This window comes from Pipra filicauda, unplaced genomic scaffold (assembly GCF_003945595.2).
Source record: "Pipra filicauda isolate LSUMZ 115617 unplaced genomic scaffold, ASM394559v2 scaffold344_size1527164_pilon, whole genome shotgun sequence".
NCBI classification, from domain to species: domain Eukaryota; kingdom Metazoa; phylum Chordata; class Aves; order Passeriformes; family Pipridae; genus Pipra; species Pipra filicauda.
This window is the reverse complement of record NW_024104470.1, coordinates 910,386-923,530: the sequence shown is the minus strand read 5'-3', so window position 1 is coordinate 923,530 and position 13,145 is coordinate 910,386. Positions and strand designations below refer to the sequence as shown.

The window sequence follows — 13,145 nt, the reverse complement described above, 5'->3', positions numbered from 1 at the left end:
GCAGTTTATTTCTGAGCTGGGTATACAGCGGCGTGGTGAAGGCAGGTTATGGTGGCTGGTGGAGTGAGGGTGGGAGATATGTCCTGGGAGTGGGGGGCTGTGCTCCAGGAAGAACAGACTGCAGGGTGGAGGTACTCCAGGGAATAGGGATGGGCTGGCTCCAACAGTGTGTCCTGGGGAACGGGAAGGAGTGACTGGGGCTCCCTGAATGGGAACGTGTCCGAGCTCTGGCAGCCCAGATTCAAACTCTTTTCCAGTCCTGGTCTCATCAAGGTGTGGGGACACCGACTCATCCCCATGGGGACACTCTCCTGTGCTGACACCTCCTTCAAACCCTCTGCAACATGTACCACTTCCTTCAGCCCCCCACAGCCCCCCCATCTCTTCCCACCTGCCCTGGCTGCCACAGAGCCCATCGGTTCCTGTGTGTGCCTCCATCCTGCCAGGGTGAGGATGAGGATGGGGTGAACCTGGGGATGGGGACAGTGACAGGTACAGGATGGGGCTGTCCTTCTTTGTTTGGGGAGGACAGGAGGGCACCTATAAACAGTCCCCTTGACGTGGCAATAAATAACTTTGGCTCATTTTGGTCACCAGGGAAGGAAGGATTTGGGAGAATTTCTTTGAGAAGGAGTCTAAAGTAAAAAAAAAAAAAAAAGCAATGAAGAACTGGGGAGATGGAATGAAAAATTAACTTTTCCTCCCCAGAATCTGTTTTCAGTTGAAACTGGATAGTTCTGGAGGCTGGGAGAGGGAACCTGGTCATGGCACACTGCCCATCCCTGCTGGATACGGTGGCTGTGCCACCCCAGCAAAGCAGAGCTGCAGTGACACCCCAGGGTAACACCTGGCAGCTGGGGACAGGGAGCTCACAGGGGACCACCGAGCCCATCCCATCCTGGCTATGTGGGAGGGGGCTGGCTGGTGGGCAGGGACTGCTGAGGGAGGGGGCTGGCTCTCCCCACTGCCTGCTCCTGCGTGCTGATCACGCAGTCCTGCCCAGAAAGGTTAGGGTGGTAAAAATAGAGCAGGACCACGGGATGGCGGGCGAGCAGGAGGCACCTGACCCTGCTGGCACACCGAGGGGCTGCGGCAGCTCCGCAGGGACACTGGTTTTTGGGGACCTCAGCCCCGAGGGTTGGGGTGCTCCCGGTGTGGGGGGGTCAGCGGGTGGCATCACCCAGGCTGACAGGTCCAGGAAGGGGGTGGTTTGGCTGGGGCTGGCTCATCTAGGAGGTGCAAGGGGCCCCCGAGGGCAGACCCCCCGTCTTCAGCCGCAGGCTGCCGGTCCAGCCCCGGGGACAGAGGTTGAAACTGTGGATTCCCGGGCTCTTGGTCCCCGAGTCTTCGGAGTCGAGGGAGACGTCCGAGTCTGTCGGGGACCGGGAGGTGCAGCGCTTGGCTGGGCATCGCCCGCCCACCACGGGGGATGGCAGGGGGCTCTTGGGGATGGGGGACAGCCTGGGGATGGGGCAGGAGGACGTGCTGGGTGGCAGCAGGAGCCGGCGACCCTCTGCCCAGGCGGCTCGGGGCATGCCGGGGGAGGCACAGAACTGGGGGCTGCCTGCCCGGGGCGATCGCAAGGGGCTTTTGTGGGTGGGCGAGGGGCTGCCCAGGCTCCCCAGCACGCTGCTGGCAGCCTGCAGTGCCGGCGCTCTGGGCCCCAGCCGGGGGGACTGGGGCAGGCTGGGGGGGCCAGCGGAGATGGGGGTGAAGGGCCGGGAGCCCTCCAGCCCCACGGCTTTGGGAGAGGAGCTCTTCCTGCGGGCAGCGTTGATGATGTTCCTGGCAAGCCGCGCTTGCATCTGCCGGCTGGCCCGGGGGTCCGCGTCCTGCCGCAGCGGGGACAGGGACCTCTCGCTCCATGGAGGTGACATGGGAGGTCCCTCATCCAGTTCGGGCACCGAGGCCGGGCTGGCCCAGCCGTCCAGGCTGCCCGGGCGCCGTGCCAGCCGGGGCGTCCAAGTGGGCGATGCAGGGAGGGACGACCGCCTGTCCTGGAGAGGGACAGAGAGCGGGTTAGTGACCCCCACTCGGGGGAACGAAGGGACAGAGCAGGGGGACAGCAGCAGGAGGGGTGCCAGGGTAAGAGTCACGCTGGCTCAGCCCCACAGGAGCTGGGGATGCCTCCTCGTGCATTGCACCCCTGCAAGGGCTCCCCAAAATGCATTTGACTCTTCACCCCCTTGCCTGTCAAGGAGGTCGGGGCAGGCTGAGCCTGCCATTAATCCTCCTTGCCCAAAATACGTCTCAGGCCCTCTCACTACCTGCAGCTTCCTAAAGCCTCCCTCTGGGGGATGCTCTGAGATCCCAGGTGTCCATTGCCCGGCACTGCTCCCCAGACGGCAGAAAAGAGAAGAGTCAGGTGTGACAGCGCAGAGAGTGTATTCAGAAAGAGGGGAGAAAAAGAAAAATGCAGGAGAAATAAAAGCACGGTCAAAAGGCAACTTGACACCATGGGGAGAGTGGTGGGAGTGAGGGATGGGCAGAGGCACGGCTGGACCACGAGCCCCAGGCTGAGCATCACGCAGCAGCCCTGCCCTCACCACCCTCCTCATCCCAGCACATCCTTGCTTCCAACCATACCACACAGCACCACCCACCCCAGCTCCAGCACTGAGCCCAGGGAGGGACAGGCACTCCACAGTGTCCCTTGTCCTGGTACCACAGGAATTTACTGTTCCTGAGGGATGCAGCTCTTCCTCTGCAGTGAGGAAGCAAATGAGGACAGATCCTGAAGGAGCAGCAGAAGAGCCAGGAGCAGGCACAGTGAGGTGGAAAGGTGGGGTGTCCCCTCCAGGTTTGCTTTGGTAGGAGGCCGAGAGGAACCGCAGGACAGAGGGGATGCAGATGAGCAGGCAGAGCTCTGAGCGCTGGAAAGGCGGGAGGTGAGGAAAGGAGGGAGCCAGAGGTGCGATGCTCTGTACAGTTTCCAGACGAGAGAAGAGAGAAAGCACCGTCAGCCCCCTGGCAGCACAGGCAGGCTCCTGATGGCTGTTTGGGATCCTGTGGGCTCTATGCCCCAACTCCTGCTGCCTCCCCGGGGCTCCTCAGCTCCCATTTCGCTGGGGGCTCAGCAGTGCCTGCCACCCACTATCCCAGCACTGCAGCCTCCCAGCCACTTCTTTTTTCTATTTCCTTTTCTTTTTACCCCCTTTTTTTGCAGTTGGTTTGGCTTTTGGTGCTCCCATGAGCAGTTAGGGAGGACTCAGCCTACGACCCCCATGTTTTTCTCTCCGCCACCACTACTTGTAATAAAAAGAAGGTTTCCACACCTGGGGCTCGATGCCAGCATTCCTGGTGGAGTAGGAGGGCCGGGGTGCCTGGAAGCCTGCCTTCCCCCGGGGCGGCAGCAGGCGGCATGGGGAGGCCAGGAGCACCTCAGCCGGGGCTCCGGGACTGGCTCCGGGACTGGCACGGCTCTCGTGAGTCAGGGGCAGAGCCCCGGCAGTGCCAGGGAAGGGGCTGGAGGTGGTCTGGCTGGCACTGGGCACGACAGGGGGATGCCAAACAGGGGAAGGAGGCAATGGAGAGGTCGGGCAGGAGGCTTGCTGGGGGTAGGGGTAGGCATCTGGAAGAGAGGGTCTGGGTGGAGGCATCTCTTGGGGCATGGACCTTGACGGCCCCTTAGATGGGGAGAGGATGAAGAGAGAGGACTGAAGCTGGTAGGGTTGGTGCTTGGAGATCTCCAGCTCCTTCTGGGAGACCTCATTCTCCATCAGGTTGTTGCCATACAGAGAGGCAGGGGGGGTTTTGGAGGGCCTGGAGGGACTCTTGGAGGGGCGTCTGGAGACCATGGGTGACAGGTAAGCATTGCTGTCATATTTCCAGGAGGGAGGCAGAGACATGGTGGGCGATGGGCACCGCAGCAGCTCAGGCTGGGAGGGAGCCTCGATGATGAACTTCTCCATCCTGGACTGCCGGCGAGCAAAGAGCTCAGCCCCCTTCCCTCTCGCTTCACTGAGGATGTGGCTGGGCTGCGGCTTCTGCTTGGGCTGGATGGTGGGAGACTTGAGGCAGGAGGACCATGCCGGAGCATCCTCAGCTGGCGGGAGGTGGTGCCCACTCCTGGATGCACTGCTGGGGACAAAGTTGGCAGCTTCAGCCCCAAGGACGAAGGGCTCATCCTCTGCACTGGGCTCTCCCTGATCTTTCTGCTTCTTCCTGCTGTCTGCACTCTGAACCAGGTCCAGCAGGTCGGGATTGGGGCCTAGTTTTGGCTTCTCCACAAAGGTGAACATGGACTTTCTGCTTCCTCTCCGGGCAGCCGACTCCTCCAGGATCCCTGTTTTGGGCAAGGGGTTTGGTCCACTCACCCCACAGCCCAGGAGGGGACCTGGCAGCATCTTCTGCTCCTGAGAGGGGTACAGGGCCGAGTAGGCAGGGGGGGAGCGGACACGGGTGAGCGGTGGGGGGCTGCTGAGGGTCTCCGCGTAGGTGGGCGGTGGGGGCAGCTCTGGGGCAGGGGGTTCCTCCGCCGGCTGGCTGCTGGTGGGGGATGCCTGGGTGCCGAAGGGTCTGGCTGTCCGGTTCTTCACAGGCTTGGGCTTGGCCAGGGTGAGATGGACCTCATAGTACTGCCGGCTCGGCACCCCGTTCTGCTGCTGGCCACCTGGGGATGCCATCCCTGTGGCTGTCCCCGCTGGCGCACTGGGCACCTCACTGGGCACGTCAATGTTTTTCCCCTCCTCAGCGTGCTGTGGCAGGGCAACAGGTGCCATGCTTAGCCCCGCAGGGGCTCCTGCATCCCCGAGCCCCTCCATCCCTCTCTCTATCCCACCGGCCGCCTGCTCCTGCACGCCATTGGTGGTGGCTGATGCCATGTTCTCCTTCAGGTAGACGCTGAGTGGGACCTGCTGGGCTTCAGCAGGCGGCTCCTGGCACGGGGGTGCATTTGTCCGCATCCTCTCTCCCGGGTTGCCGGGCTGGTCAGGCTCCGCCTTCACCCCCTGCCCCTCGCCCTCCTCCATGGCCGCTTGCCGGGGCTGGGGCGCAGGGCTCAGCAGCAGCCCCCCGCCATTCCCAGCCCCCGTGAGCCCGTCGACGCGCTGCCTGCGGCGGTGGAAGAGCAGGACGCCCTTGGAGCTAGGGCCGGGCGCCGTGGTGAGCTGCGCCGCGATCCTCTGGCTCCGTGCCTTTGCCTCCTTCAGCTCCTTCTCTGAGAGGCTGGCACTGCGGGAGAGACCTGAACAGAAGGGAGACAGGGGTTAGGGGGGCTCAGTGGGGATGTGGGGTCTCAGCCCTCCCTGCCCAGGACTGGCATTCCAACTCCTTTCCTGGCAGCTGGGGGAAGGCAGGAAAGATGCTCTGGGGCTGGGGTGCATGGGGGTGATAGCACACTTCAGGGGTGGTGGGGACCCAGCCCAGCACCCCACTAAGATGCTGGGACAGATGGGAAAGCCCAAGAGACACATAGGGACACTTGGGACCTTTCCCCCTATCCCACCCCATATTCCATCTGGGCTCTGTGCACCCACCATGGTGACCACATGGGATTTCTCTGAGGGCTCGGCAGGTCTCCAGTTGCAGATCACATGGCTTTGGCCCTGGCTTGTGGAGGCAGTGGGCAGGGAAGAGGCCAGTGTGTGTGTGTCTCCCCCAGACCCTCACCCCAAATCCCGCCATTCTGAGCCCCAAAATAAATGTGAGGTCAGCAGGGAGATGCCAGCCTGCCACAACCTCATGGCAAGGCTGGGGGCCAGTCCGCTGGGGGATTGATGCACGGAGGAACACGAGATGGCAGTAGCTGACAGAAGCTGTGCAGATCCTGACCAGCTGGACACAGACACTGACACAGCAAGGAGCCACCCTCCCGCCTCAGGACTCAACACAAGTGCTAAAAACAACGTGCTAAAAGCCTGGCACAAACCCCGTGGCGAGCAGCCGAGTGCCGCTGGGCTTCTCCTGTGCTGGCCAAAGGTCAGGGCACCAGCCCTTCCCGAAGACTGAGAGGATGTGGAGCTGCCGGGAATACATTTTCTCAGGGTGAGCAATTTCCTACAAGCTCACTCCAAAGTGCCCGTGGGAAGGGCAGTGTCCTCAGTCCTGACGAGGGCACTGCTGGGCACAGACTCCAGTGCCGACCATCAGCATCACACCCGCACCCACCAGGGGTGCAGCCCCTCCTCCAAAAGCTGCCAGGATGGCTGTGACGGGTGTCCCTGCTCCGGCCTCAGCAGGGAGGTGGGTGGCCAGCCTGCCCCAAGCCCTGCTCCCCTTCCCTTCCCATCCCTTCCCGTCTCCTCTTCCTTCATGTGTTTCTGATTTTCTTGCCTTCTGTGCTGCTTGGGAGCCTTCCAGGATATTTTCAGCAGTGGCTCAGCCTACCAGCGAGGGAAGGGATAGATGACTAAGCCAAATCCTTCCAGCAAGCCCACGGTAAGCAGGAGGGCTCTTAGAAACTGGGCACCTCTTCTTCCTCCTACCTTCCTACCTCCCTCAACACCCATCAAGTCCCTACACACCGCTGAGGTGTGCAGGATGCCCTGGATGAAGCCTTCAGGCTGCCTGACAGGAGGGTTTTGGCTGGGCACAGGGCAGAGGAGGAGGAGATGCCAGTGGAAACTCTCCTGGAGATGAGGAGCCCGTCCGCAGGGGCGATGCCGGTGGCCAGCATCCCCCCCGGTTCGCGCCCGGCATTGTTCAACGCCCCATTTCTGTTTGCTTTGGCGGCGGCGCAGAGCGGGGCCGCGGTTTCCTCCGGCCGGGCTGGCTGGAGGGCGGCCAGCACCGCGGGCCCCGCGCCGCGGGGTCACCCTCGCCGCCTTTATCTCCGAAACGGAGCAGAAATACAGCCAAGGAGCCGTTGAGAAACAAGCCACAGGCTCCAGATGTCTGCGGGTTTCGTGCTCCGAGCTGAGCATCCCCGCTCCCTCGGAGGCCAGGGCTGCCTAAGAAGCCGAGCTCTCGGCGGAGCCATTTCGCAGCCTCTCGCTCCTGCTACCGCCTTTTAACAGCAATGGAGGGGCCCGGGGGGACCTCCTCCGTGCTGGAGGGATGACTCAGCTCTTGGCCAGCCCCTTCCTGCTTGGACTAGCTGCTAGATACACTCCTATGTAGCCAGGACCAACACTGGGATTTGTCCCCTGGGATTTTGCCCCCAGGTATCCCCATCCCAGGCATGGGCATCACTCTGGGCCAGGATGTGCTGCAGGGTGGAGTTCCCCACCTGAAATCCTCTATCTAGAATCCATTCCCATCTGTATGCACCCCTCCACTCTTCCAGCAGCCTCTCTGCCCCTGCCCAGCCAGCGTCCACCATTCCTGGGCTGGTCTACCCGAGTCCACTGGAAATTAATCCCTCAGGATACTACGGTGGATGCTGTCGTTAAGAATTGCTCTTCACATTCAATTTTTATCACATGGATGGAGAGCACCAAAGCCTCTGGCAGTCCAGAGGAAATTGCAGAGATCTCCCTTCCCTGCTCCAGCCTTAGCTGTGGGATTAGGTTATTCATCCCAGAGCCTTTATCCCCGCTGGAGAGGTCCTGCCACCTGGGGCAGCTCCTGCACCTCTCGCTCCCCTCCCAGCCATGATGTTTCCCATCCTCCTTCCCCGCCATCCCCTGCCAGCTGGGAGCCTGGCTGGTTCCTTTCCCCAGCCCCAGGCAGGTGTGAGGGAGCTGAACTCGCTGAGAATGTCCAGGTGCTGGGGAGGAGGAGGAGGGGTGTGAGGCTGCTGGAGCAGCGTGGGGAGGAGGCAAAAGTAAAACTATGTGTGGCCAAGGGCGCCGGGGGCTCATGCAGCACTGGGGTTTCCGCCCATTAATGGGAGTCCAGTCCAAAATCTGAAGCGTGACTGGCTCTTCTTGTGCTCTTCCGTGCTTCCTTCCTTCCTTCCCACTGTACTTGCCATGACACTGTCCTTCAGGATGGAAACATCTCCCCCCTCCAAATCTTCCAACACAATGAGCACCACCAGCCCTCTCCACTTCTTTGTCCCCACACGGGGTCCATGTTTGGTCGCCTGTGGCCCAGAGATGCTGGAGAAGGACACGCTCCCTGTGCCCTGCACAGCTGCTGGACTCCCGGCACACGTGAGCACCCCAAGTGCTATTCCAGTTCAACGCACATCAATTCCAGCCAGAGGAGCCTATAGATCTCTATCTACATGTTTATATAGGCACTTGCTCCATAGGTTTTCCATTGCTCCAGGGGTGACTTCCAGAACATCCCCCAAGTGCAGGGCTTAACAGCTTCTTACCGAGCTGTCAGTCATCCTTCCCACAGCACGTACTGTGCTCTCTCCCCCAGAGCGAGGATGACGAAGGTGATGAAAGGCATTTTTGTTGCTCTCCCTTCCTGACCAGACGGGGAAAAAAAATTCCTTCCAGCTCACCTTTCCATGCAAAGGACGGATCCTCCTGAATGGCGCTACTGCAGAATGTCTGAAGTCCACCCAGGAAAGGCAGGAATCACCATCTGACCCCAAATGAAGGTGAAGATGTATCAGACATAGCTTGTGGCCTATCCTGCCCTGAGATGGACTGGAATGAGGATTTGGACCCAAATTTCAGGGAGGGGAGATACTCCAGGGCCTGCTGAACTGACAGATTCAGTGGAAGTTGATGATCTCAACGTGGCTGGGATGTCACAGGAAGGAAAACAGTGACTTGGAAGCTGTGTATGGTGAGAAGTCCTTGTATGGAGAAGCCAGGAGGTACCCAAGTCCCAGTGGGACCAGCAGGATACAACAGGCCATGTGAAATCTTGGAGTCAGAGCTGGCAGGTGACTCCAAAGTCTTCACTCTGTCCCTAGCCTGCTCTGAGTTTGGATGCTCAGCCCATCTTGGCCATGCTCAGTGTCCCACCAGACCTCCCACCGGCAGAACACAGATCAGAAACCCCAAATCCTCCTTTGCACAGCACACCACTCACCATCCATAACCACCAGGTGCTTTTCCCCCTTTTCAAAAGTTCCTTGGCTGCTGTGGGTCAACCCAAATGGTGCATCTTGCCAACAAAATCTCACTGGCAAAACCAGGAGCGAAACCAAGACAAACCCCACCTCCAGAGGGACGTGGTGCTGTGTCACCTGCCATGAACCCCAACAAACATTCACAGCCGGGCATTCTGGGGAGGGGAGATCCAGTGTTTTCACCCAAACATTGAGGGCTTTGGACACCGAGGAAATGTAAGCAGGTTTTTTGGCAGAGCAGCCAACTGGCCCTTTGCCCCAGCTACAGCTGTGCAGGATTTTTTGCAATGTGCACCAACTCACACACATTTAAGTCCGAGCACACACTTCCCTCCAGCTCCCAGAGTTATCCCAAATAATCTGCTGCTAGGAAAACACGGTGGGTAGCACAGACAGGCAGTTGAGCTAGCTAGAAACGTATATGATTCAAACATATGGATAAAAAGATGACAATTTTCTGCCTAACTCCCAGCTTCCAACCCTCCTATACCCCAGATATAACACCTCCATGAAGGTTTTACCCACACTCACCCTTCAGACCCAAAAAGCTCTGGCTCAGGCAGTGGGTGCCATGGTGGGACCAACCCTGCCCGCCTGGCAGGACGCTCTGAGCTGGGCCTCTCCTGACAGGCGCCTTTGCCAGAGACAAAATCTGGCACAGCGAGAAAATTCAATGCGCTTGCAAGTTTTCCCTGTGCTCTGTTCACAAGGGCTTTGCTGGATTTGGAGCTGTTTGCCTCCCAATGCTCCCCCCGGCTCCCAGCCAGCACCCAAATCCTACTGAAATGGCCCCACAGTCTCCAAGCGAATCCTGGGGCACCCATCTCCCACCCAGGAGGAGGAGAAGAGAGTGGTGGGATTAAGTTTGAATGGGGGCAGACTTCCCCTGCCCACCCCCACTTCCCGGGGGGGTGCAAGTGAGCAGCCTCAGCCCTGCACACATCCACACTGGGCAAGAAGAGGCTGTTGCACTGCAAAAGTGGAGGATGCACCTTCTCCCAGCTGGCCAAAAACTAAGCTTTTAGCTTCGGAAAAGGGGGCTGGAGCCAGGCAGACCTCCTCCTGGCTGCCCTGACACCCGTCCATCCAGATTGCAGCAGAGCCAGCCCATCCTACGGCCAGGTACCCCTATCCTGCCTGGGGTCCCAGCCCCACTGTGCCCACTGGTGCTTGAACTCGCTGTGACCCATCCCAGGCTGCCAGGACCCAGTGACAGCCCCACCAGGCTGGTGCCCCGAGCCAGCAGCGCTGGCCTGGCGAGAGAAGGTCAAAAGGCTCGGTGTGTCCCTGTCGAGTGGACAGAGCCGGGAGGGGAGCGGAACGAAACGGGGCCTTCGCCTGTCCCTTGCACAATCCGTAAGGGATCCATCCTGCTGGCTGCCAAGCCGAGGGACAGACCTCGTGTCCCCAGCATGGGTGGCATGGCCAGGGGAGATCACGTCCCCATCGTAGGGGGCAGGGGACATCGCCTGGGAAGACGTCCTGCAGAGCTGGGAGGTGCGACCCTGCCCCAGGGGCACCCCCACATCCCCCCACATGCCCCCGTGTTTCCTTGCTGTGCCTCCCACGCCCCACATCGGACATCCGGGTGCGGGCAGAGGGAACCGACACCTGCCCCTCTCGTTCCCAGAGAGAGACCCTGCTCAGCCCCCATCACTCACCCCTCGCCCACCACAGCACCCACGGGGGTTCTGAGCATGTACTCTCTGAACCCCTGTGCACCCCCGGAGCCCTCTGCACCCCCTGCGCACTGCCATCGCCCGGCACCCCCGGACACCCCCGGATCCCAGCACCCGCGTTGCCCTCCCCTCTGCGCGCCCACCCAACCTCCCCCGCCCCGCCGTCACTTCTGCACTTGCACCCTCCGGCCCCCCCGGCCCCCGCCCGGCGCCCCCCGGTCGCTGCCCCCCAGCCCCCCAGCCCGACCGTACCCGCGGTGCCGGTGCCGGTGCCGCCGCCCCGCACAGCCCGACTGCACCGGGGAGGAGGCGGCGGGCAGGAAAGTTGCGGCAGCTCCGCCCTCGGAGCGGGCCCGGGGGGGCGGCGGGCGGGGGCCGGGGCCGGGGGTTGGCGGGTCTCGCCGTCACTGCCCCTGCCCCTGCCCGCCCCGACAGACCGACCGACCGACCGGACGGGACGGGTCCCCCTCCCCGGCGACACCGGCAGCCGTCCCGCCGCCCCCGGTGTCCCTGCTCCGCCGCTTCTCGTCCCGGTTGGGTCTGCCCTGAGCAGCCTGAGCCGGCTGCGGGGTGAGAGCAATCGCGACATCCCCTTCCCATCCGGGGCATCCCCTTACCCAGCTCTGTGCATCCCCTTCTCAGCCCAGGGCATCCCCTTGTCTCATCCTGAGGCATCCATCTCTCCCAGTCCTGCACATTCCTCTTACCCAGCCCCGAGCATCCTCTTACCCTCTTTTCCCTCTTCCCAGCACTGCTGGGGACCTGCAGCACCTTACGTTTCAGACGCTGTCGGGGACGTGGGGATTTCCCTTTCCGTAGTTTTCCCCAGTGCCTAAAGGTTTGAGGCACTTGGAGACGGGCAAAACTCCAGCACCGGTGTCACCGCCCTGAGGACCTCCTGGGAAGAGCACAGAAAGCCCTCTGCCAGGGATGGTCTGCTCCGAGTGACAAGGGGACCACAGTCCTGGGCAAGATGATCTCTGGGGAGCCAGCATCACCTCTCACCTCCAGCACCTCACTGCCAGGCAGCGCTGCGAGTGAGACCAGTCTCACCCCCTTCCTGAGCCTGTCCACGCTGCAGGATGAGCTCTTGGCCTGATTTTTTGCCTTTCTAATTTCCTTTCTTCCTGCCCCTCTGTGCTTTTTTGTGCTTTTCTGGTTTTTGAAGGAGCCTGGCACTGGCTCGGCAGCCCCCAGGGAGCGAAACCTTCTGTTTATTTGCACACCAGACAGAGAAACCAGTCCTGCCTCCTGCATCTCCCAGCCTCTGCCTCTACCTGGGGCTCCTGCGCTCCCCAGCCTGCCCCAAGAGGTGCCAACCAGTCCGGGCCGCCATGCCGGATATTTGGGAGCAGCCAGCCTGGCCTTGGGCTGCTGGATGGGGACCAAAGGGGCACCTGGGACCCACCTGGGTGGGTCCACACAGCTCGAGGCGGGGCACCCGCTTGGCTCCCAGCTCCCAGGGCCAGCCCTGCATCACTTTGGGTGCAGATGGATGCAGCCTTTTCTCCTGCAGAAGCTGGATAGTGTGGGAGTTCCTGTACCCCCAGCCAGCTAAGGAGAAGAAGAGCAAATCCTTGACACCTCCCAGGGATGCTCCTGCAAACGCCCTGCTGCAGGGACAGCCTCGGACAGCACCTACAAGGGCACCTGCCCTTCCCTCCCTCCTCTGCACTGAACCAAACCTCTCTTTCCCAAACCTGCAGGCTTTCTGCAAGGTCTCGGAGCTGCTCCCGGTGCTCAGGACCCTCAGTGACATCCTGCCTGGAGGCTCTGGAAAGTCTGACGGGTCCCGCAGGCAGTGGCTGGTGGTGATCTCACTTGGAGGGGGAGGAAACGGGACAGACAAACTCTTTCCAACAAACCTGTTGAGTTACTTTAAAATTCCAGGCTGGCAGCAAAAGTGCTGGATGGCGGCGCGGGTTAGGAAAATGCTGAGCCTGGACAGAGTCAGGCCTGACCTTTCCCCACCGCAGATCTGCCATCCCAGAGCAGTGAGAAATGGGAAGACTATTTATTTGGGTCCATCTGGTTTGTGTGCTGAGCCCTGAAACACGATGCTGCTGGAGCAGCCGTGAGCCAAAAGGGCTTGGCTGAGCTTCCCAGCCTGTGTCCCATCCAGGAGCTGCTGGTTTGGAGGATGTCTGACCCTGCAAAAAGGCAGGGGAGGGATTCTGGGCACCGGGTTCCTGTTGAGCATCCTCAGCTGGTCCCACCCCACCCCACCCCACCCTGGGAGCTGCTTTGGGAAAACCACACTCTGAGCTGAGGAGCAGCATCTGATAACACCATCCCATGGGGACAGGGACACACCTGCCTCAGCGCCGTGTGGCAGCTGAGATAACAGCTGGGCAGGAGCAAAATAGAAAGAGGGGTGGAAGCAGGGTTTAAAAATGATCCAAGGCCTGTAAGAGGATGAGTTCTGTGGGAGCATCTCCCACATGGAGGTGGGGAGGTCCAGGCATGGAAGCAGCCACAGTAACCCCAGATATGCGCCTGTATTTGTGTCACCACGTCTGAAGGGACAGTCACGGGCAGAGAGGAATGGC

At 61.0% G+C, this 13,145-nt stretch overlaps 1 protein-coding gene across 1 annotated transcript; it reads right to left on the bottom strand.

The window, feature by feature from the left end:
* Nucleotides 1–710: 710 nt before the first annotated feature.
* Nucleotides 711–11,185, bottom strand: SYNPO (synaptopodin). The gene is made up of 3 exons (XM_039384280.1): nt 10,849–11,185; nt 3,276–5,185; nt 711–1,997 (listed from the first exon to the last, which is right to left on the bottom strand). Exons 1-3 carry the CDS (start codon nt 11,183–11,185, stop codon nt 1,230–1,232), a joined length of 3,015 nt encoding a protein of 1,004 aa, XP_039240214.1. The 3' UTR covers nt 711–1,229.
* Between the last annotated feature and the right edge of the window lie 1,960 nt (nt 11,186–13,145).

Bases quoted from the DNA above. Each gene is read 5' to 3' on its own strand.
- SYNPO (XM_039384280.1), bottom strand. From the start codon at position 11,185: ATGTCGCGATTGCTCTCACCCCGCAGCCGGCTCAGGCTGCTCAGGGCA. The intron at 5,186-10,848 runs GTACGGTCGGGC...CCTTCTGTTCAG, and splicing joins CACCGGCACCGGCACCGCGG to GTCTCTCCCGCAGTGCCAGC. The intron at 1,998-3,275 runs GTGTGGAAACCT...GTCCCTCTCCAG, and splicing joins ATGCTGGCATCGAGCCCCAG to GACAGGCGGTCGTCCCTCCC.